Source organism: Sinohyriopsis cumingii, chromosome 18 (assembly GCF_028554795.1).
Source record: "Sinohyriopsis cumingii isolate HCF-2022 chromosome 18, ASM2855479v2, whole genome shotgun sequence".
In the NCBI taxonomy this organism is placed as follows: domain Eukaryota; kingdom Metazoa; phylum Mollusca; class Bivalvia; order Unionida; family Unionidae; genus Sinohyriopsis; species Sinohyriopsis cumingii.
The window spans coordinates 72,094,426-72,119,993 of NC_142978.1; the positions used below are offsets into that span (position 1 = coordinate 72,094,426).

The following is a 25,568-nucleotide window of genomic DNA, read 5'->3' on the forward strand; positions in this document are numbered from 1 at the left end:
AGTGATCCTCCTTTTTTTTACTCCAAATCTCACACTGATCCTACTTTTTTTTACTCCAAATCTCACTCTGATCCTACTTTTTTTGGGCAAAGTTTCACCATTCCATGTGCAGTCTACTTTAGATCTCAGGCCAAAAAGTAACAAATCTGGACACAAATTCCAGTTTTGACAACCAGTAATATTTTTCCTAATAAAATTGGGTCCAAAATATTTGGTATTTCCCACTGTATTTTGTAATGTGAATAGAAAGTCTACATTATTTGGTATCATTATAGAGCTATATTTGTCTACTTTTCTGTAATACCACCCACTTTGGTGTATCATAAATGTTGCTGACAGTACAGAGCTTGGAAGTAGGTTACAACCATATGGCACATAAACATGACATGTGGAGTATATGAGTTAAAGAGGCTTCAATGTACTTTGATTAGCAAAACCTCCAGCTTACCCATGGAGGGTCCAGGTCCAGGTTTCAGCTGTGCGAACAGTGTAGGGACCAGGGAACATGCCAGAGATCCCTGTTAGCCAGGAGGTGCCTTGATACCAATGGTCCTTACTTTGTGTGTATTCATGAGGGTCCACAAGTATAAAGTCCCCATCAATCAGATCTAACTCATCAATTAGACCAGATTTGTAGGCCTTGATGACTTTCCTAACCTACAAGACAAAGTAATTTTTTTTAGTAAATCTTGTTTCTATGAAAATGCATACCTGATCACATCAACATTTCAAAATTTCCCTCTGCTACCTCCAAATACAGCCATCACTGAAAGGCAAAACATTTATATATCATTTTGATTAAGAGAACTACCTCTTATAGGTTATCTCCCCTTGATCCTGCTTGATAGCCACCAGTCTCCTATATATAACCTGTTGAAGCCTGAGTAAGACCTTTAACAGAATGCTCACACTGTAGGGCAGGGTAGGAAGGATTTATAGCAAAGGGATTGGCTAATTTTTTGCGTGTAGAGAAAAATAATTTACAAAACAATTTCCTCTCTCCGTCAAATACATTACCCAGTAGCATATCAATCAAAGAACCAGTAAGATGACAAGGAAATGCATGAGCATCCAGCCTCTACTTGTCTCATTCCATAGGAGCATGATGATAGCTCTGTCTACCTGTCTCATTCCGTAGCAGCATGATGATAGCTGTCTAGCTGTTTCATTCCGTAACAGCATGATGATTGCTCTGTCTACCTGTCTCGTTCTGTAGGAGCATGATGATAGCTCTGTCTACCTGTCTCATTCTGTAGGAGCATGATGATAGCTCTGTCTACCTGTCTCATTCCATAGAAGCATGATGATAGCTCTGTCTACCTGTCTCATTCCGTAGCAGCATGATGATAGCTCTGTCTACCTGTCTTGTTCTGTAGAAGCATGATGATAGCTCTGTCTACCTGTCTCATTCTGTAGGAGCATGATGATAGCTCTACCTGTCTCATTCCATAGAAGCGTGATGATAGCTCTGTGTACCTGTCTCATTCCGTAGGAGCATGATAATAGCTCTACCTGTCTCATTCCAAAGAAGCATGATGACAGCTCTGTCTACCTGTCTCATTCCATAGAAGCGTGATGATAGCTCTGTCTACCTGTCTCATTCCGTAGGAGCATGATGATAGCTCTATCTGTCTCATTCCATAGGAGCATGATGATAGCTCTACCTGTCTCATTCCGCAGAAGCATGATGATAGCTCTGTCTACCTGTCTCATTCCGTAGGAGCATGATGATAGCTCTGTGAAAGGAAGAACTTTAATGTGAGTTTAGCACAAACAAATTTAATGCATTTACAGACCTGCCACCATGAAGAAGGCTGTCCCAGTATGACAAATTTTTTTCTTTCTTCTGTTTGCCAAGCTTTCTTTAATGTGTAAGAAAATATCATTTACTCCTTTTGTAAAGTTGGAACACACGTATTTAAAATGTTCAGTATTCAAAAATGATGCAGGGATGGTAAAAATTATGTTCAGCTGAAAAGTTTGTAAAGTACATATAGAATTTATTTACCTCTAGTTCAGTTGCAGAAACTTCAGTTTAAACCCTATGGTACTCACTGGCTTAATGATATCTCTCAACTTGATGTAATTCCTGGAATGTTTAAATCAATTTCATATGATGATGATAGTCATTTCTCCTGCTACAAGACATACCTCAAACTGATATGTCATGTCCAGATAAAAAAATTAAACATGGATGAGACAATTATCTGGATTTTACTGCAACAATATTTCCAGAGCTTTTGCTATTATTATGTAAGTCCATATTTTATGGGTCATTTTCATAAGATTTATGATAAAGTCATAAGGGTTGGCAGGTCTGCATTAAATTTTATATATGTGTGAGGTATATCCCTATGGGATACCACAAGTTGCCTGGGCAAATCTAGTGAAAGTTGCAGAGTTATGCCCAAGGCTGAAGTTATGCTTTCATGAATGGGGCATGGTAACTGCTCTAGCAGCAACCAATGTCCTCAAGAGCTTCATATGTCTCCTTTGTGAGGCCATGTGACACAAATAGATACTGAAGAAAGTAGACTGGCCATGCCAGCCAAATGACTCCATCATGTCTCTGACACATTATGTCCAGGCTCATGAACGTTGCTCAGATTTTTTGAGCCAAAATCTTCATAAGTCATACCTGATCCTGAAGATCTATCAATACCTTATAGAAAATGACATGTGCTTATAGGGTTATGTCTTGCTTTCATGCCTTAACCAGGAGGAAAGAGCCTTTAATGGCCACTGCAGACACTCTCTGTATGCCTCTGATAGCATCAGCAGGTACAAACTGGGTCCTGCACTTTTACCTCTCTTAATGACAGAAAGAGCAAATAATTATTTGTTGGTTGCCTAGCAACAGCAACCTATTGTTAGAAAGAAAACCAGGTTGCATCACTAGAACAACTCATGCGTCAAAACAGAACTGCATGTAGATCGATAAACAGTTCATGGAGCTCAATCATCTTGCAAGCGGCAAGTGTGTACGATAACTGATAACTGCATTAGTGAGGTGGAGGGCAAGGGCTTGACCTGAAATGAGTTGAGCCACATCAAAACTAAAGAGAAGTTCTCATTGGGAACATGGAAAGTGAGCTTGGTCTGGACATGTCTAGAACAACAAAAAGTCATAAAGGTCCTTGTTGCAACCAAGAATGTCTCTTCCATGATGTCCAAACAAGTCTGATATCATAAAATGATATCCCTTGATTGCAGCAGGGGCTAACTTCTTGCCCTCAAAGAGAAACTAAGTTAGCCAGCTGGTGACATTGCTGTAAAATGTGTATCATTTGCAGTTCCAATATTTGACAGGAATCGCTTGTCATGGTATTGATTGAATCTGAGTTCATCGTTGCAGCTGGCACTGGTGTGGTATCATCATGAAGTTGGGTGTGGCGTTTGAATGTACACAATATAGTCGATCAAAGATTCTGAATTTAAATAAATACTTAGAATTTCATGATCAGAATATCTGAAGCATGCCCTTTTCTTAGAGCCCTTCAATTGCTTTTTAAGACGTTGCACCACACATCTCCTGTGTATACAGCATACATGCCACATATGTGTCAAGAAGAGCACTTTATGCCTGCAAGGCTCAGATCATGTTTATCCACCATGACTTTAAAGTGCCTGCCACGTACAGATCATTTGTCCACCATGACATTAAAGTGCCTGCCAGGTACAGATCATTTGTCCACCATGACTTCAAAGTGCCTGCCAGGTACAGACCATTTGTCCACCATGACTTTAAAGTACCTGCCAGGCATGTATCATGGTTGTCAATTACAACTTTAAATTGCATGCTAACCATGTGTCATGTCTGCCATGACTTTAAAGTGCCTGCAAGGTACAGATCATGGTTGTCCACCATGACTTTAAAGTGTCTGGCAAAGCATGTATCATGGTTGTCCACCATGACTTTAAAGTGCCTGCCAGGTATGACTTTAAAGTGCTTGCCAGGCAAGTGCCATGGTTGTCCAACTATGGCTTTTAATTGCCTGCCAGGCATTATCAAGGTTGCCATGACTTTAAAGTGCCTGCACTTTTTGTAGTTGATTGGCACCTGTTTTATGAAAAGGAGAAGAAAAATAATGACATTCTTAAGAAAAATATACAAATTGTTGAATAAACAGGCTTTCATTACCAAGTTGACCTCAAAAGTGCATAAAAACCAGTGCAACACAATTACACTGGTGAAATTTTAGTGTTACTAATCTATATCACATGAACAATAATGACTGATAAAAGCAAGCAAGAATACAAATAAATTCAGTGGGTTAATGCAAATGTTGTATGCACAAAGTATAACAGCCTTTTTTTTACTTTACCATTGAAAATAAATGGTGGATAGTAAAAATTAAAGAGGTTTCATTGAATTTTTGGTGGCATTGTTCACAGCTGCAAGTGAAACTTTAAACTTGTTGTATCTCAGATGCCGGTGACGACATAACAGGAACAGACTTTTTTACACTTTCAGGGAGGACTGAATTCAGACGTAGCAGAGAGTATATTCTCACTATTTATGTGATTGAGTGATGTACTTGATGGAGAAAAACAAGTTGCAACTATTTACTAGAGATTGTAGTTATCAAATATATATATAATACATTCATTTGCTAAGTCTACTTGGTGAGAATGTAAAATAAAATGTCTGATCAATACAATCTGATTATGAATCAGATATTATTAAATGATTCTGTGAGCGATGATCTTTCATTGCATGGCACAATGTCATGTGTTATGTGATATTTCTGCACGTAATGTAATCATCATGGACTTTTATGTATATCATGATGCTAAATTCTTAGTATAATGCAGTTAAAATGACTTGCGTACAATCCTAAAGAAACTTAACTGTCAATTTATTATCAAAAGCAAGTAATGAAACAAAAAAACTGCTTCTTGAACAGTTGAATGTTATCTTTAAAAATGACTAAACTTATTAAGTTGAACTGCACTTCGCATCTTTCAATACCAAGTTTAAGGTTCATAAAACATGATATTCACCTCATCAAAAGCTTAATAATGGAATATAATAGTATACACTGTGTGGTACTCAGTAATGTAATATAATTGTATACACATTGTGGTACTCAGTAATGTAATATAATAGTATACACAGTGTGGTACTCAGTAATGTAATATAACAGTATACACAGTGTGGTACTCAGTAATGTAATATAATAGTAATATAATATAACAGTGTGGTACTCAGTAATGTAATAGAATAGCATAAGCTGTGTCATACTCAGTAATGTAATATAATAGTATATGCTGCATGTTACTCAGTAATGTAATATAATAGTATACACAGTGTGGTACTCAGTAATGTAAATAAAATAGTATATGCTGTGTGGTACTCAGTAATGGAATATAATAGCATAAGCTGTGTGGTACTCAGTAATGTAATATAATAGTATACACTGTATAGTATTCAGTAATGTAATATAATAGTATAAGCTGTGTGGTAGTCAGTAATGTAAGATAATAGTATATGTTGTGTGGTACTCAATAATGCACCATATATACTCACGTATAAGCCGAATAATTTAGGAAAAATTAAAGGCCTGGAAGAGGGGGGGGTGGCTTATCCGTAGGCCAATGTCTAAACTTTACAGTTTTTATGTCTTTTTGTCAACTACTGTAATGGCTCTAAATCTTAGGACATGAAACAACAAAAAATTCCATGTCCTAAAACATAGGCCTGTAAAAAAGTAACTTTCGGTGACCCGACAATTATTAAACTGTTATAAAGTAATATGATTGATTTTGTTATTATTTTGCATGAGCATATTTTCTGATTTCTCCAACACGAAGCTAAATAAAGGTAAATACAGACTTCATAATTCATGGGCCGGTTGAGTTTACCAGGGAGACCATGCTGAACTATAATGTACAGTACTTACACATTTCAAAACATGCATAGCGTCACTCAAGTCTTTACTTATTCCCAAACATATTAGATGCTGATTTTGCTTTATTCATTGTTTCGACTGAATTGCATTCTTCCAGATAACATTTCAGATAGTCTTTAATAGTTGTTTCATTTATGTTGAATCACATGCTCACGAGTTACTCGTTTTCAATGATATAAGCGATCCTACAAATTGAGGTAATATTTTTAAAAAGGTACGCACGTTTAGTTGTACATGGCATATAACCATCATAGTTTACATGTTCACGAAGAGTGGTAATAATAAAGGCTAAAATTCTCATATAGATCAACTAAGATCAACATAACTCAATTTTGGTTTTGTGTTTTAGCTGAAAAAACATCATAACTTTCCACACAAAGGAAAGCTTGATGTTTCAGCATCTCCTATGTTGATAATCGACAAATTTGTCTTTTGTTTTGCAACAGCAGTACAGGCCAGTTAATCATTAAAACCCTGAAACTGGCTTGTGATAAGAGGGAATTTTGACCAGCAACTATTCCAGTACATTGATGTGTAATTGCCTTTTATTCCATAATATTAGCATGATTACCATAGTTTTGTAAAAGGGGTGTAAGGCATACCAATGAACTTTACAAAAGTGGACTGAATAAAAAAAATTAGAGGAAATAGAGATTGGGACCTAGATCAGTGGTTTTTCATGTCATTTTTAAAGCCATGTTTTCAATAAATATTGATTGATCTTCCTGGTCCAATATGTGTGAAATTTGCACAAAGACTCGCCGTTTATTCCTGTGAATTGCTCTATTTTCCCCCAGGATATGCCCTATTTTTATATTCTGGTCAGCTGTGGTCAAACTACACAATAGCTACAGATCAGTCTTAAATAAACAAGCAAGAAAGCCAGTGTGACTAATTAAAAGTTAATCCTTATCCATGCAACTATTTTGTGAAAACAACTGGCCCTACGCCGTAATTCAAAGAAACCACGTTCTACACTATTGTGTGTTATGCAAGCACCAACAATTGATCGGCAAATAAAGGATTCCCAGTTCTGTTGAATTAAACGTACCAAAATAGCCTGCCTCATGATACCGTACATGTGGCAACTATTTTCCCCTCTTTGTATATCCTACCTTATTCCATTATTGTCAACTCATAAAGCATTTAGTATTGTTTATTATAAAACATGTATTTTGAATTAGCTTTTTGAAGACACATTTGCTACGTGATATGTATTTTCATTCCTTCTTTTAATTTAATGATAGTAATTAATATTGATATATACGGTATAAAAATGCCAGGTGTTCACTCGTGTAAGTTTCTTTCATGGGAATGGCGCTTCTGCATACTGAGTTACAGCATTCATAGTAATCATTCTTGGGATTGAAATTAATTGTAGATGATTTTATTGTTGAGATTTACTTTTTTGTTTTGGTTTATTTTTTTATTTTTGTATTACTGTAGAGGTTAAAAAAGTCATTGATTTATGTGAATTATGTTTAAACTTAACATTCTTATTAGTGAATAAGCAAATTCTTTATAGTAAAGTAATTGTTTTGTCGCAACAATAATTCACAGGTGATACAACAGAAGATGTAGGACTTTTCTTGTTTAGAAGAAATGAAAATTGAAGACATAATGTAATATTCAGGAGTTCTGTGCAAAAATCGGAAGATATTATGAAATCGGGAGGTAGGCATGGAGCAACCCCAAAAATCGGGAGTTTTTTTTTCTTCCTCCGGCGTGAAAGTTGACAGGTATGGTGTAAGGTCACTTACATCAAAGCAAACTACAACTCAGCTTTTATGGTATTAGCATCAAACCATATTGTTTGTTCGTTGTGTTGTTATGCTGGGATTACATTTTATGAGTTAGGTATTTACAATTTCAAAGCAGAGTAAAAACGTAATTACCCGTGCACTGATATAAAATGTCCAATGCAACAATGCATAAACAAGCAATAATCAAGTCAAAAGGGAGAGGTAGTGTTACAGCAACTTGCAATTGCTAAATTCTTGTCATCATTTGATCAAATTAAACACAAATCTAAATTAGGCAGAAACAATAAGAAAACAGAAAATTAAATAAATTACTTTTCAAACAAGTTTATACCATTTCTTTTTAATAATCATGCACGCCAATCTCGAGATAAGTATACATGTAATTTTTAAAAATAAGTTTGCCTAAATAAATCCATTTAGAACTTACCTCGTGCATCCTGAGACGGCTTATACGCAAACAGGTTTATACGCAAGTATATATGGTAATATAATAGTATATGCTGTGTGGTACTCAGTAATGTAATATAATAGTATACACTGTATGGTACTCAGTAATGTAATATAATAGTATATGCTGTGTGGTATTCAGTAATGTTATATAATAGATTACACTGTATAGTACTCAGTAATGGATTATAATAGTATACCCTGTATGGTACTCAGTAATGTAATATAATAGTATACACTGTGTGGTACTCAGTAATGTAATATAATAGTATATACTGTGTGGTACTCAGTAATGTTAATACATGACACTGCAAGGTCCTATCTCAATATGAGGCATACAATTTTTATACATAATATTAATGATGCTGACAATTTTAATGACATAATGTCAATGATGATAATTTCTGTGATACAGCATCAATGATGCTGATAATTTATGTGACATAACATTAACAAAGATGATAACTTACAGGACATAACATCAATAATGCTGGTAACTTGGGCATAACATCAATAATGTTGATAATTTTTATGATAACATCAGTAATGCTGATAATTTTTATGTCATAACATCTGTGATGCTAATGATTTATATTACATAACATGAGCCAAGCTGATAATTTTTATGACATAACATCAACCATGCTGGTAATTTTTATGACATAACATCAATCATGCTGGTAATTTTTATGACAACATCAATCATGCTGGTAATTTTTAGACATAAAATCACTTGTGCTGGTAATTTTTAGACACAAGATCAATCATGTTGGTAATGTTTATGACTGACATCACTGATGCTGATAATTTTTATGACATAACATCAATAATATCAACAATTTTTAGGATAAAACATCAATAATACCAACAATTTTTAGGATATAACATCAATAATGTTGGTAACTTTGACACAACATCAATAATGCTGATAATTTTTATGACACGACATCAATGATGCTTATAATTTTTAAGACAATGATAATTTTTATGACATGACATCAATGATGATAGTGATTTTATGACATTGATGATGATAATTTTATGACAACATTATTGATGCTCATAATTTTTATATAACATCAATAATGCTGAGTGTGTGTGTGTGTGTGTGTGTGTGTGTGTGTGCTTTTGTGATTTGGATTTTTAACGTAGCTTTAACAATTTTTCAGTCATATCACTACAATGTCAGCAGTGTGGCAGTTTATAGTGATGTCTAGCACTGAGGCATCATGCCGCAGACATGTAGCATCATGCCCCACCCAGTCACATTACCCTGACACCAGGCTGACCAGTCCTAACACTAACCTCTTAATGCTGAGTGCCTAGTGAGGCAGATGTTAGCACCATTTTTACAAGTCTTTGATATGACTTGCCAGGGTTCAAGCCTGCAACCTCCCGCATCCGAGGTGGAAACTCTAACCACTAGGCCACCGGAATGGTTCTCAATAATGCAATATATTTGCAAACCTAACATCAATGATGCTGAGATATTTTATAACATAACATCAATGATGCTGGTAATTTTTATGACATAACATCACTGATTCTGACAATATTTATGATATAACATCAATAATACCAACAATTTTTCATGATTAACCTTCAATACTGCTTGAAACATTGACATAACATCAATAATGATGATAATTTTTATGAAAATAACATCAAATGATGCTTATAATTTTTATGATAATAACATCAATAATGCTTATAATTTTTATGACTGATAATTTTTATGACATAACACCAATGACAGTGATAATCTTTACGACATAACATCAATGATGCTGATGATTTTTATAAGATTACATCAATGATGATAATAATTTTGATGCAATAACATCAATGATGTATGCTTCATTAGACACCAAGTACGTGTGGTTCTATTAATCCTTTACCTCATAGAGCATAGTTACCAAGTGCAGCGCACTGTAAATAGAACACCTGTTACCTATTCAACTCCATACGCATAGGCCTGCCTGTTAACTGTTACGCAATGTAATCTATGTTACGTTTAACAGCAATATTAACATTTTACATTTTTGGTACACATCTATTATGTGTGGAAAAATTTAAGAGTAAAGTCCGATTGTTATAGCTATGTAATTATTTTTCATGAAAGAATTTTTTATGTACTTTAAAATTTTGAGAGAACTCGTTCACCATCAAGTCAGTCAGACTGCATGACGAACCATAGCTGCCATTTCTCATGCTCGAAATTTACAAGTTTTTCGTCTGCATCTACATCACTAAGTCATCTGAATTTGAAAATTTATAAAAACTACATCAATATCAGAGCCTTTACCTAAGTTACTGAATCTTTCATAGTTGTGATTCTAATCATGAAAACTTCGTAAGTACTTAATGAAATCCACGACCTCCATTTTGGAGAGTTGAGATTACAAACCAGTTACTTTAAACAGCAGATATAGACCAGAGTATAAACAGTGACCACGTGATCTGATATAATTGTCATTCACAGAAACAAATGTAATATTTAAAATTGGTTTTCCCCTTAGGTGGCGCTACGAAAACCAGCTTAAAATGGCTGATGTTTACCACAGATGTCAACAGGCGCTTCCATGCAATGGCACTTGCATGAGGTAAAGGGTTAACCAATGTTTGATTTCTGGTTGAGTTAAAGAAGTCTTAATTTTTTTAAGGCTAAATCATCAGCAAACTGTGTAGAATTAGTTATCAAACTTCAGTCATTTTCTCTCAGATATAAACGCACCATTTTACCTGCAATGTTTTTCCGACAACTAATTTATAAACGCAAAGGATGAAATGTTTCTCATGAACTGCTTATCCATTTGGGTTTTTTCCAATGAAACATGAGATTCAATTTTACTGCAATAATGTAAACCTTAGCTACTGTATATACTCATTTATAACTCAAATCCAACTGCATACTGCAATAACGCACTGACAGACCTGGGTCTATGCACTGTGCTAGGAGTAATCAGTAGAAAAACATTAACCCTGATCTGCCTGTGCATTATGTGACAGCAGATCAGGGTCTATGTTGTTTGCAGTTAACTCAACGTACAAGCCAGTATATATCAGATATTTCAGTAAGAAACAGAAATGACGTGGTAATTATCATTGTCTTACCTCATGTTTGGCAAACCTTGGGTCACGAGAATAGATGCGCAGGTCCCACTGACATGGAGCACTAAGGTCAATTTCCTTGGCTAGTTTGGTCAATGCTTCGTTCTGGTTGGCAGCATACTGGTAGGCCAGCGTGATGTGCAACTGTTTTTTGTGAGTCTCTATGTTGACGCCTAAACCAGCAAAAAGGGAATCTCATTAACTTGGACTTGAACTATATAACTGCGAAGACAACCAAATAAAACACTCCTATGTGTATCCAATGAAAAGATGCAAGAAGGTCAGCCCACCCCCTCCCAACTTGACAAACTTATTGTACATACCTGCTACATGTCAGGTCCAACTGTAAACTAAACAGGTCCAATACTTCTGTCTCATAATGGCGGATATCAGTATGTGAAATTTGTTAGGAGTAACTAATAATATAAACCAAGATTTGACAGCACATTATGCAATGACAGATCTGGGTCTATGTCACTTGAAGTAGGACTCAACTTTAAAACAGGAAAATCTGAACTCATCTATCCTTTCTTGCTATTATTCTGTTTGTCTGTCTCCTTAAAAGTTTGTTTCATATACAAATGAAAAAGTGAGATGGAAAAAAATTGAATGTAAGCCCATCACCTCTTTCCACATTTACAAACCTAGTAAACAAGACTCAAAATTTTTTAACCAATACATTCCCTTTTGACCAATTTTAGTTTACCTGCCTTACTGAGCATTTATTTCACATACAAACAGAAAGTACTCATTAAACCTAAGTTTCATTGTCCTTATTCTTTTAGTAAGAAACATGATCATTATCGAGAGAACTTTCTAGTTTTAGAACGTACGGTCAAATTTATCACCCATTTCTAAAGATAATTTTGTCTCTATATTCTTCTTCTCTTAAACTCTTAATTCTGAGGGACATATACCATAATAGTCTGTCATTACTTTTGAGCTGATTTATCAGGGGTGCCTCTTTATATTATCAGGAAAGACATCGTATTCAATTTCATGGTTTTTGTTTATTTGAATTATCTGAAAATACATGGTGTGTGTGTGTGTGTGTGTCTTTGGATTTTTAACCAAGCTGTAAATTTTTTAGTTTTATTGCTATGTTGACTGCAGTGTGGCAGTTTATAGTGATGTCTAGCACTGGGGCATCATGCAGCAGACATGAAGCATCATGTCCCATCCAGTCACATTATCCTGACACCAGGCCAACCAGTCAAAACACTAATTTCTTACTGATGAGCAAAATGCAAGGACGCTGCCAGTACAAATTTTATAAGTCTTTGATATCACTTGGTCAAGGTTCAAATGCCTCGTCCGGTTGATCTCCATTAACAGAAATGTCATCAACAAAAAAGTGGATATTTCACAACATACATTACTCATGCTAGATGTCAAGATAGGCAGATTATGATATAACAATGCACTGTTTAGATGGTTTGTCAATATGGACAAAAAATTTGTTTAGGTAACAACAGATACATTTCAGTGCATTTTATATCCAGTTTGAGGCTTCCTTTCATGGAGCCTCTGAATTTCTGCACTCCAAACCAATGGTTATATATAAAAGTTTAAACAGCCAACAATTTCAGCAATAAAAAAAAATCACCGCATGGTATGTTTTGCAGCCATTAAGGAAAAACAATCCAAGTTTGCGACGTTGACTTTCTGTGGTTTTTTTTCGTACTTTTAAGAAGAAAAAAATACTTTTTCGTGTATGAGAAAAATACATATAAAATTTCAGGTGCCAAGCCACGATCATCTTGTATTATTCATACGCGATCTCTTCCCCAAAACGATTAACTTTTTACGCTTTTTTCATACTTTTTAAGAAAAATTTTTTTGTGCACAAGAAAAATACATGTATATGAAATTTTGGGAGCCACACCACGACCGTGTTATATCCGAATTTGTGTTATAATGGAGCACGCTATAGCGGGGTCACACTGTATTCAATTTCGTGGTTCATGTTTACTTGCATTATCAGGAAAGACATGGTATTCAATTTCATGGTTCATGTTTCTATGCATTATCAGGAAAGACATGGTATTTAATTTCATGGTTCTTATTTATGTGTATAATCAGGAAAGTCATGATATTCAAGTACATTGTTCATGTTTATGTATATTATAAGGAAAGATATGGTATCGAAATTTCATGGTTCTTGTTTATTTGTATTATCAGGAAAGACATGGCATTCAATTTCATTGTTCTTGTCTATGTATGGAAAATCACAACATGTAGTAGCTAGTCTTCCACAAAGCTGTACAGTTAGAATGACATCAAAGAATATACAGCATATACCTTTCTGGAATCATGGGAGGAGGAGGAGGAGGACCACACAGTGACCAGACTGGTATCATGAGAGAAGGAAGAGGAGGACTACAGTGACCAGACTGGTATTATGGGAGAAGGACCAGACTGGTATCATTGGAGGACGAGGACTACACAGTGACCAGACTGGTATTATGGGAGAAGGACCAGACTGGTATCATTGGAGGAGGAGGACTACACAGTGACCAGACTGGTATTATGGGAGAAGGACCAGACTGGTATCATTGGAGGAGAAGGACTACACAGTGACCAGACTGGTATTATGGGAGAAGGACCAGACTGGTATCATTGGAGGAGGAGGAGGACTGCACAGTGACCAGACTGGTATTATGGGAGAAGGACCAGACTGGTATCATTGGAGGAGGAGGACTACACAGTGACCAGACTGGTATTATGGGAGAAGGACCAGACTGGTATCATTGGAGGAGGAGGACTGCACAGTGACCAGACTCAGAACCTCATTTGAATTATAAATGTGAGTAATGATCCCAACTGTAGGCAGTCTTCCAAAACTAACTTGCTTTTCGAATCTGTTTAAAATTATCCATCATATCAGACTTTGATCTGTACCAAAATATTATCCGTAAAGCTATATTTAAAGGCAAAACTGTTATGTTTTGATCATGTCATTACGTAGATACAACTTTTACTACCTACCTGTCTTTTTTAACTCTGCCGAGAACTGGCTCACCACCTCAGAGAGGTACCTAAAATAAGTATCTGGGACAAAAAGCCCAATAAAGTTGTTCTGGCTGAAGAAATCAAGCTGTAGTGATCCAGGTGCCTGTTTTGAGACTGTTTCTGCTTTGTTCAATGCCTGTTTTAGCACTGACACTTTACTGTCCTCCACCTGTAGTCAGATAGGATACAAGTCAAAAATATGTTGACTTACATGACCCTGAGATAATCACTCAAGGAAAACCAGTAATCTGGCACTACAGGTATATATGACTGCAAGATAGGCACTCAAGGACAACCAGTAATCAAGCACTATAAGCATACATGACAGATACTCACACCTGGACAACCAGTCATCTGACACTACAAATATTCATGACCCTCAGATACTCATACCAGGACAACCAGTGATCTGACACTACAAGTATACATGACCCTCAGATACTCACACAAGGACAACCAGTCATCTGACACTACAAATATACATGACCCTCAGATATTCACACCAGGACAACCAATCATCTGACACTACAAATATACATGACCCTCAGATACTCACACCAGGACAACCAATCATCTGACACTACAAATATACATGACCCTCAGATATTCACACCAGGACAACCAATCATCTGACACTACAAGTGTATATGACCCTCTGATACTCACTCCAGAACAACCAGTCATCTACTGCTACAAGTATACATCACACACATACACACACACACTCCAGGACAACCAGTCATCTTCCACTACATGTATAATACCAAACATACAAAACAACATTTAATCCTATCAAAACAAAGTCAAAAGGAGAAGGAATGTATCCTTCACAGAGAGATGTACCTGTACAAAAGAATTAACTCCGAATATTTTCAAAGAAGATCCAAGACCTACCTTTTACCTTTCAATGAGCGTGTATTTTTTGTCCACAATAAATCCATTCACTCAAAATATAAAAAGTCAAAGTAAGAAAATATTGTATAAACTGTAACAACTTGTCAGGCAAAAAAAAATTGTTTTTAAAAATCTAACATTTACACAGATGAGATTGGAAGCATTTGTTGTCAGTCATAATGCAAATATTTTTACAAAAATGTAAGCCTGTTATTAATAATATAAGCAGACTGTAACAAAAAGAGGAATTTATCTTATAGTAACATGGTATGGCTTACTGTGAAAAATGGAGTTAGCGTTATGTGGGGAAAGTAGGAGTGAGCCCCATTCCAGCCGCAAGTTGAGAGAGACTTTTCGAAAAACATAGTCAGTTGTTTCTGTAGGGGTCCCACAGGACATAGGTACAACATGTACTGTCTAGGCTCATTACTGTCCAGGTTGGGGTCGTTTACATGAGACAGAAGCCTGAAAAGTTAAAACAAAAATATGGCATATGCTTTCCTTCAATTAAATCTGTGAATAAAAGAAACAAGCATTGCATGTACATCTTATGAAAATAGCATTCAGATAATGCCGATGCAGCTGAGACAGGAACTCTCACCATGTCGTGATACAAACTTTGGAGAGAGTAAAATTATGCTAAGGTTTAATTCAATACAGACATAACTTTAAAATGCCTTAACAATGGCCCCTGACAAACAGTACTGAACATGGCATTGCTGATGATGATATTGTCTCATCATTCAAAGGTGAGACAAATGCTTGAACATTAGATACTGCTGATGCCACTGGAGAAGTGATAGCCATGTCTCATCATTCAAAGGTGAGACATATATTTAATATTAGACAATACTACTGTCACTGAAGAAGTAATATCCAAGCCTCATCATTCAAAGGTGAGACAAATGCTTTTAACATTTGATACTGCTGCTGCCATTGGTGATATGATACCCATGTCTTATCAGTAAAAGGTGAGACAAATGCTTTAACATTTGACACAGCTGCTACCACTGGAGAAGTAATATCCATGTCTCATCATTCAAAGATGAGATAAACACTTTAACATTAGGTATTGCTGCTGCCATTGGAGAATTGATACCAAGGTCTCATCATTCAAAGGTGTGACAAATCTATATATTTTTGGAAAATATAAAATAACCACCTGACGAGCATTTATGAGAATTATCCAAAAATCCAAGAAGGAATAAAGTATGGCTATATTAATGACATACTGAATGAATTCAATTTTATATATATGAACTGGCATAGTTAACTCAGGACAGTTTTCCATCATCTATCTTCTATGTTAAAAAGGCATGTATCCAAAAAAGTAAGCCATTTCTTATCATTATAAAGTAAAAAATAAGCCATTTTATATGAGTATAAAGTAAAAAAGTAAGTCATTTTGTATGATTAGAAAATCACAAAGTAAGCCAATTCATATGATTTACAGAGTCAAAATCCTCTGAAAAGTCAACAAACTGACAATCAAAAGACCTCCTCTCTTAATTATTTCTTTGTAAGTACCTTATGAGTAAATATATTCTCTACTGAAGAATAGCTTTGTGGAATCACACCTGCATAAGTGTCTTAAATTCTTTTAAGACCAAATAATAACACTTCATACCAAATAACAAGTTGATGTTGTTGTTGTTGTTGTAGGATTTAATGCCATTTTTCAGCACATGATAGGCTATACATGGCGGCCAGTACTAATGGTTTGAGGAAGAACCCAGAAAATCCCCGGAAAGAACCACCAACCCTCGAGAAGCTACTAGGCAAGCTTTCTCACATACCCACACTGGCCGAACCAAATAATAAGACCTTCATACCAAATAAGAAGACATTCATACCAAATATTAAGACGTTCGTAAAAATACTGGTCGAAATTTCATTAAGAATACCCAGTACAGATATGCCTCTGCCTGCATAATAATGAAAGCCATCAAAGGAGTCTCATTTATGTAAAGGACAGAAAATGTTTTTTTTTAATTTATTGTTTGGGAAACATCTGAAGTAAAAACAATTCATTATGTAGCCTGACTAAACAATAGTACATGTATATGTAAGTCAATCTCAACACATTCTTTATCAATTCAGCTATGGATCATCAAATATTTGTTAGTTTATAATTAAACTGCTTTTCAAATTTTCAACATCAGAAATACAACTTTGCAAAACATCATGCCAATGTCACAATGTTCAACATCGTCTATGTATACTGTCGTCATATTTCAAAATGTTCATACCAAGGAATGTGATATCTTATTATTCATAAATCTCCAGCAAGTGTTTAATTATCTTCCCAAACTCTGTATGACCTGACCCTGATTCAATCATTTATTCTTTTCTTCAGACTCATGTAACTTTTATCTTTCAAACTAACCATAATTTTAAAGCCATTTATTTTTGTTCAATATTCGCTTACATGTTTATGCAAACATAAAATCTAAATATACAATAAGATAACAGCTTTTGTTTTCTCAACAAGATTACATTATTGGTCCCATCAAGGTGGCTGAGTATTCCTTATTTGATCATGCAAGTGACTGATTTCTGATATACATCAGTGATGCCCTGTGCGGTGTCATCAGTCCCCTGCATTACAGCATTATTAAAATTAAACTGGAATGTAAAAGGCAAACTCTGAAAATGTTAAAAGAGCCTTGGTCTGAAAGCTCACATAATCTGTGTTGCCTGAAAGCTCACATGATATGTTGCCTGAAAGCTCACATAATCTGCATTGCCTGAAAGTTCAATAATCTGTATTGCCTTAAAGCTCACATAATCTGTGTTGCCTGAAAGTTCACGTGTTGCCTTAAAACTCACATAATCTGTGTTGCCTGAAAGTTCACATATGTGTTGCCTGAAAGCTCACATAATCTGTACTGCATGCTTCTTTGCTTAAAAGCTCACATAATCTGTATTGCACGCTTCTTTGCTTGAAAGTTCCCATAATCTGTGTTGCCAAAAAGCTCACATAATCTCTGTTGCCTGACAGCTCATATAATCTGTGTTGCCTGGAAGCTCACATAATCTGTTGACTGAAAACTCACATAATCTGTACTGCATGGTTCTTTGCCTAAAGATCACATAATCTGTGTTGCATGCATATTTTATTTATATTCTGCTTCCTATGCTCAGAATCATCTGTGAACCTCATGTAAAGCTAAAACATGGAAAAATTATGTTCTACTCTATATTGCAATCTGATTCTGATAATTGGGGGGGGGGTCAATTTCAAGCACCCCATAAAAAAATTTTTATCACTCTACTGACTAAGCTAATAAAACCATGAGAGTCACCATGATGAAATTTTCATATGGCCATATAGCATAAGTGTTCAATCTGGGTAGCTGCAGTAGCTCAGTGGTTAGCATGCTGGACTCATGACCAACAGATGCAGGTTTGAATCCTACCCGAAGACCAGCCTGAGTCAGCTAACGTGATGTGTCCTTGGGCAAGGCACTTGACTCCAATAGTTTAGTCACTATAGAACCTACTGCTGTACCATAAACCAGCTAAGAATTTCTTACAATGGGGAGAGGATGACCAGCACTTTTGTTGAAGAATGGGGCACCTTATTTGTAAAACAAATACTTCATGTCACTATTCAGAATGTGTCTTTATTTGTATCAATTTTAATCACTGAAAATTATAAAAGCAAGTAAATCAAATTTTTCTAAATAAGTTTTGCATGTACAGTGCAGCTGAGCACCACCATTACTTTTATTTAAAATGATAATATTTTGTGTTTGATGATAATCTAGAGAAAAATATTAAGGAAGCATCTCTTATCATATAGGGTAAATATTATTATATATACATGTACTTATAAGTCCAGGCCAACTGCAAATAACACAGATCCTGATCTGCTATCACATAGCATAATACATAGGCAGATCAGAGTCTATGTTGATCAATTTACTGATTACTCATAACAAACTGCATCAACCTGGATATGCCAGTACATTATGTGACAGCAGCTCTAAGTCTGTGCAGCTTGCAGTTGTTACTTGACAAGCAAGTGAATATATATGGTCGAAACTGACAGCACTATTCCCCTTTTTATTGCATTTAATGTTAAATTTGGTATGATAAAGATACAGTTCCAATAGCATTGCAATAATTTTTTTTCTTTCAGAAAGTAATGAAATGAAAATGGGGCCCCAAGTGGCTGAGTGGTCTAAAGCGCTCTCCATTAAGTATTACTGCCATCTCACATCTGTCTGCGTGGGTTCGAGTCTCAGATTTGGCCAATGTGGGTATGTGAGAAAGCCTGCCAGTAGTTTCTCGTGGGTCGGTGCTTCTTTTCGGGGGTTTTCCCAGGTTCTTCCTCCACCATTAATACTGGCCGCCATGTATAACCTATCATGCGCTGAAAAAAGGCATTAAACCCCACAACAACAACAACAATGAAATGAAATAGTGTTTTGTGACACCTCATCATAAAAGTTGCTTCCAAATTTAGGTTTGGGGTTGTAGAATATATTGCAGGGATAGTCCTGGCTTTTAAAAAGCTGTCGCCAAAAAAATCGCCAACCTCAATATTTTGTCGCCAATTTTCAAAAAGTGTCGCGAGAATAAGTAGTGTACATTTTTTCAAGTGTTAATTTAGTCTGTTAATGTAACAGGCAATGAAAATTACAAAAGATGAGTTAGTTAATACTCTAATTACAACAAGCATTAACAAAAGGTTACAAAGTGTTGCATGAAGATCCGTCGCGATTTTAGGGCTGCCCACTTGTTGAATGCAGTTTTAAAGTCTAATTTTTCACATCTGTACAAGCTGATTCTCATTAAATTCTCGAGAGATGAGATGCAGAGTTTATTTCTGATGTCAGTTTTTATGAGGTTCATCTTACTGAATCCACGTTCACAGTCTACAGTGCTGACAGGTGACACCAGTAGTCTCTCAGCAGCCCCCCCCCCCCAAAAAAAAAAAAGAAGCTTGTACTGAATTGCTTCCTAAATCCCAAGAATGATCACTGAATGCTGTATACATTTTCTCGACAAGCAAAATAGGATCTCCATTCCCACGAATGAAACTTACACGAGTCAACACCTGGCAATATTGGACCGTATATATAAGCATAAATTCACACCCAATTTAGGGATTCTTTCACTCCTGTATTTTGAGAAATAAATAATTATTATTAATTATGCAAAACTGTTTTTTTTTTTTTTTGCTATTTCTTGTTGCGGAGTTTAAGTCTCTGCAGCTGTAACACGGATTGATGGCAAAAGGAAAAGATCAATGAGTAAAATGCTGCGCTGGCGACATATATAATTGTGATTGAGATTTTTTCCATTTGCTTTGTATTTATACGCAGTAGTCGGTACTTCAAAGGTTATAAGTTTTTTATGAAGGTTCAGCAAAACTATTGTATTGGTATATGTCAACAACAGAAAGAAAAAAAAACAACAGAAGGATTAGCCATTCAATTAATTGTATCTGTTCTATTCGCGTCTTCAGAAGTCGGTCAGTTGTAGGTATAGTTCGGTAGCATGATTGACTGTAACACAGTATACAGTACTCAGCCCAGATGTCAGCATAAGCAGATTATGATGTAACAATGCATGGTAAAGATGAGGTTGTCAATACGAACAAAGGATTGTTTGTGTAACAGATTGATTCCAATGCATTGCTTAGTCAAGTTTGTGGCTTCCTTTCATTCTCCCTTTTAATTTATCCAGTCCAAATCCATGATTGTATGTACAAATTAAATAACCAAAAAGTCTGTCGCCAAAAAAATCGCCAGATGGGATATTTTTGTCGCCAATAAGGAAAAAAATATCGCAATTTGCGACATTGGCGAAGCCCAGGACGATCCCTGTATTGAATGCATCCTTGCTGCATGTTGTAAGAGTCAACAAAGTGGGAGGCAACCCATTTCCCATGGGTTGTGTCCCATGTTGTAGGGGAGGATTCTAGTAGTCAAGTAGAGGAGAGGCTGAAGGTTGCCACTCAATGCAATACACTTTTTTGACATTAACTTCAGCTCAACAGGTAGGCAAAACGGCCCAGTCTATTTACTGACTAGTCACACCAGGATATCTTAAAAATATCCTGCTGAGCTGTTTGACACAAAGATGGCAGGTGAATAAGTAAATAACATTTCATGTGTACAATGACCTCTTGACTTTTATTTGAGGTTTGTAAATGTGCTTCTAAATATTTTGGACTTATCCATTTTCATGCAGAACATGCAAATATGTGGCAAACAATATGGAGGTCACACTAAAAGGGAATTCCAAGCAAGAATACATGAACACTTCAAGGATATCTGTAACAAAAAAAGATACCCCAGTGTCTACACACTTTAACCAATCTGACTACAACATAAACTGTATTCATCTGATAATATAAAAAATAAATCTGATCCACAGGTAGTAGTAAAATTTATTGAAACAATAGAAAACTTTACTGGAAACACCAATTACACACTCGACACCTCAGCAGGGGTCAACATCTCTGTTAAATGGGAGTCCTGGGTATTTTTAACTTAATTTATCATATTTCCTCCAATGAGCACTTACATGTTATGGCCCCAATGTCTTTTGCTGGAATTAATCAACTCTTTTGAGGAAACACTTTCTTCATATTACTGTCCATGCATTTAAATGATTACATCAAAAACCGTAACACAATCCTTTTGCAACACAATTGCCACACATATTATATAAATCACGGATGTGTCTTAAGTGCAGCAGCATTTAAACCTCACCAATCCCTGGAGTGACACATTAATGTTACACAGATTGGTTTATGAGTGTCTTGCCTGCCATCAATGTAATAAAATCTTCAAAGAAAGGAAGATCTAAAACATACATGACAAGAAACACCAGAGTTCGAGGTGCACCTCTTCAATTGGATCCAAAAATGTATCTAGTGGTAATATGAATACAATATATCCAACTGGGTTGGACATTCTAAACAACATGGAAACCATCTCTCATGAAGGATACACATTTGAGGACATAATGTGTTTGGTAATGAACTAGAACTTTACACTGGTTGAGGCAACTGTATTTTATTCAGCAAGCACGCACCTCACCCAACAAACAGCACTGGGAAGCAGAGATGCCATTTGGAGACATGTACGACAATGTTTAAATTCATCCTTTGTTAACCCAGTGGAGAATCTATTATCTCACCTGGATTAAAATAAAATTTTCAATATGATATTCTGGCAGACAATGAATCAACCACTAACCTGAATAATACCTCGGCAGTTTCATGTCACATTACAAAATCTGTGTTTATCTACACCAAATAGAAAACACAGCAATTGTAATAAAAAATTTAAACAAATAAAGTTTCAAAAGATTTATCTAGTCATTTCTTCATTTTTACCCCCATTTGCACACATAAGCATATTTTTGTTTTTAATGTTTTATTGCCATTTTAACTGAATCCCGGTTGCATGATGACTGTATCATTTTTGCATCAAATGAACATAAATACAACGATTGTAATAACAGGTCCTGGCAAAATGAATAATTGTCTCATTACCACAATTGCAGCTACACCAGCTGCACTGAGAGCACAGGCAGCTTATGGGTGTATAAACCTCTCACTGTCAAGATACGGTGATTAATAGAAAAAATGAATTAACAAGATCATATCCCAAGATCATATCCCACTAATGAGTTACAAAGATAACAAAACCAGTCATGGATGGGGTGGGGGGCGGGGGGGGGAGGGAGAACAGATCAACCAAGGAGATGAGAGGAAATGCCTCCACATTCCATCAGACATCACCTTCATAAAAAGTACAGCAAACTACTGGCCACAGAAACAGTATGAATAGCAAGATATCTGGCTCTGCTACTAAGAAACCGGGTAGATCCAACCCACCAAAAGATCAACAAATCATGATCTGACAATCCTATCAAACTAATTAATCAGGTCTGCAGTCTAATGAGCATGGACATTGGGGAGTCCCCTGTTATGACCAGGAAATGCCCCCAAAAGTGCCATTCTCCCCGCTACATTCATAAAAATGTCTGACACCGTAATACAATAGTACTTTTAGGATTAAAGGCAAACATTGATGAAATAAGTCTTCTACTTGAAGAACATTATCCAATAACTGTCTGCCTTCAGGAGACATTTTTGAAGGAAAACGACAGGATTATGTTTAGAAATTTCATGACATACAGTAGCTTTTACAAAAAAGCAACTGGAGGAGTGTCCACCAACATAAATAACAAAACACCTCATAGACAAATTAATCTTAATACTACTCTACAGTATACAGTGTAACTGTTTGCGTGTCATTACATAAGACTCTTCTACTTGTTCAATCTAGCTTCCGCCATGCACTCATAACAATCCAGCTGATCTTGATTACCTTGTTGAACAGTTGCTGAACAGCCACCATACATTCAGCGGCTGTAAAAATATCAACAAGAGAAGGAAGAAGATAGAGTACTTGTTTCAAATCACAGTCTTTGCCTTTTCAAAAGAAGACAGAGTACTTGTTTCAAATCACTGTTTTTGCCTTTTCAATTTAAGTCATATACCTACCTGCATCCTGTCGCTGGATCCTACTCATTTATGATTTGACTATCTGTAGTCCATCTCTTTAACTTGTCAGGCTTCTCTTGAGAGGTTGGTGACAAATCTGTAGTAGTGACCACTTTCCAACATATGTTTATTGATTAATATTCCCAAACCTCAAGGACTTGGACAGAAATGTAAACAGCACAAGGCGACTGAAAAATGTTTTAATGCTATCTGTGAGTCAAAACTGACAGCTGATCATTTTGATAATGTAGTAGATCCATTACTCCTATTTACAAAGAACCTCCATGATGTTGCCAGGTATACAACACCAAATACTACAGCAATTCCTAAACATGTTAACAAAGCATGGTTTGATGATCCATGAAAAAACACTATTAGGGAAATAAAGCATTCTTAAACAATTAAATGCCAATCCAACAACTCAAAATTGGAATAATTGCTGTATATACTTAGCAAAGGTTAATTGTATCATTAGTGAGTGCAAGAGGAAAACATGCAAATCCTGTGTCTCTATGTTGAACTTGTGCTCCTCTATTAAATTAGTACAGAATAGGGTACGAAAACTCATTTGCAAAATTAAAATATCTGTATCAACCATACATCCATGTATATGTCGAGTTCAAGAGATGGAGACAAAACTGGAACTACATAGCAACACCCCATGGCACCATCTCAAACCTATTACCAAATAAAGCCTCAGTTCAGAAATTACAGCCTTACTCAAGGCTTTGAACTATATCAAAACTTCTCCACAAGAAAACAAAATATATCATCTTTAATTATTCCATTTCCAGCCTTGCAGAATTTTAAACTTGACAACCTGTTCATATCACATATATTAGAAAAACATGATGTTCTCACACAATCTGGAAAGAGTATTCTGGTACTGTTGGCTGCCATGTCACATTGGGATTATGGGTAATGAAAGGGCATATCAAGTAGGCAATTGAAAGCTGTAATGCAGTCACTCATTTCCAAATGGAAGATTCCATATTCTGACTTTAAATACTGTATAAATCAGCATGCTCATCATGTTTGCAAAACATGTAGAATGAAAACTCCACCTACAAACTTATGAACATCAAACTTGCTACAGACAAGTGTATCACTTGTACAGAACAAACTGAGACATGAGGTGGTTCTTGTACTGACTGCGTATCAGACACACATACCTGACTCGTGCATATCTCTTGAAGGGTGAACTATAACTGGAGTGTATCCCATGCTAGTGCCTGCCGACAATGGAACACATTCTTGAATGTGTTGACTTTAAAACTGTGAGACTAAGTATTTGATATGAACTGCTTAAAGATAGTGTACAAGAATGTATTAAACAAAAACCCATTGGAATTTTTAAGGGATCATGACATATACAAGTAATTTTAACTCACATTTTAGGGATTTTAAATGTATTACCGTTATCCATTATTTATGCATTTTATAGAATTTTTTACAGCTTTACTGTATGGTAATTAAAGTGTGTTTTCATATAAGCCAACCCCTCAAACTGAATAGGTAAAACATTAAAAAGTACGTGACCCGAGCATAAGCAGACCCAAATATCCAGCCACATCGAAAAATCTTATTATTGACTGTAAAAATGTAAAAATAGCTAATATGTATTGAAAGATCTTATGTTTTCATTATTACAATCATTTTAGTCAGAAACTGATAACATGACTGTTCTTTTGCATTTGGAGAAATTTTTGTATGCAGATTCAGACCTCTTCTGGAATTACTGTTAGGTATGGAAATTTTTATATTTTGGTCTGAAAAAGGTTTGGAATCTTTTTCAAATTTGTGGTAGGAACCCTCAATACTGTAGGTCCAGGAGATTCAGGTTAAATATGTGATCTCATCTTTAGTGATCTGCATTAACAATATATACATGTAGTC

At 35.7% G+C, this 25,568-nt stretch overlaps 1 protein-coding gene across 1 annotated transcript in view; it reads right to left on the reverse strand.

The window, feature by feature from the left end:
* The window catches only part of LOC149776955 (ubiquitin-associated and SH3 domain-containing protein B-like), an 83,305-nt gene that overhangs the window by 36,125 nt on the left and 21,612 nt on the right, over positions 1 to 25,568 (reverse strand). Inside the window, exons 3-6 of the mRNA XM_089941670.1 lie at positions 15,418 to 15,604; positions 14,222 to 14,414; positions 11,237 to 11,406; positions 449 to 657 (exon numbers count right to left, since the gene is read on the reverse strand). Coding sequence (XP_089797796.1) covers positions 449 to 657; positions 11,237 to 11,406; positions 14,222 to 14,414; positions 15,418 to 15,604 — 759 coding nt within the window. The remainder of the gene's footprint in view (positions 1 to 448; positions 658 to 11,236; positions 11,407 to 14,221; positions 14,415 to 15,417; positions 15,605 to 25,568) is intronic.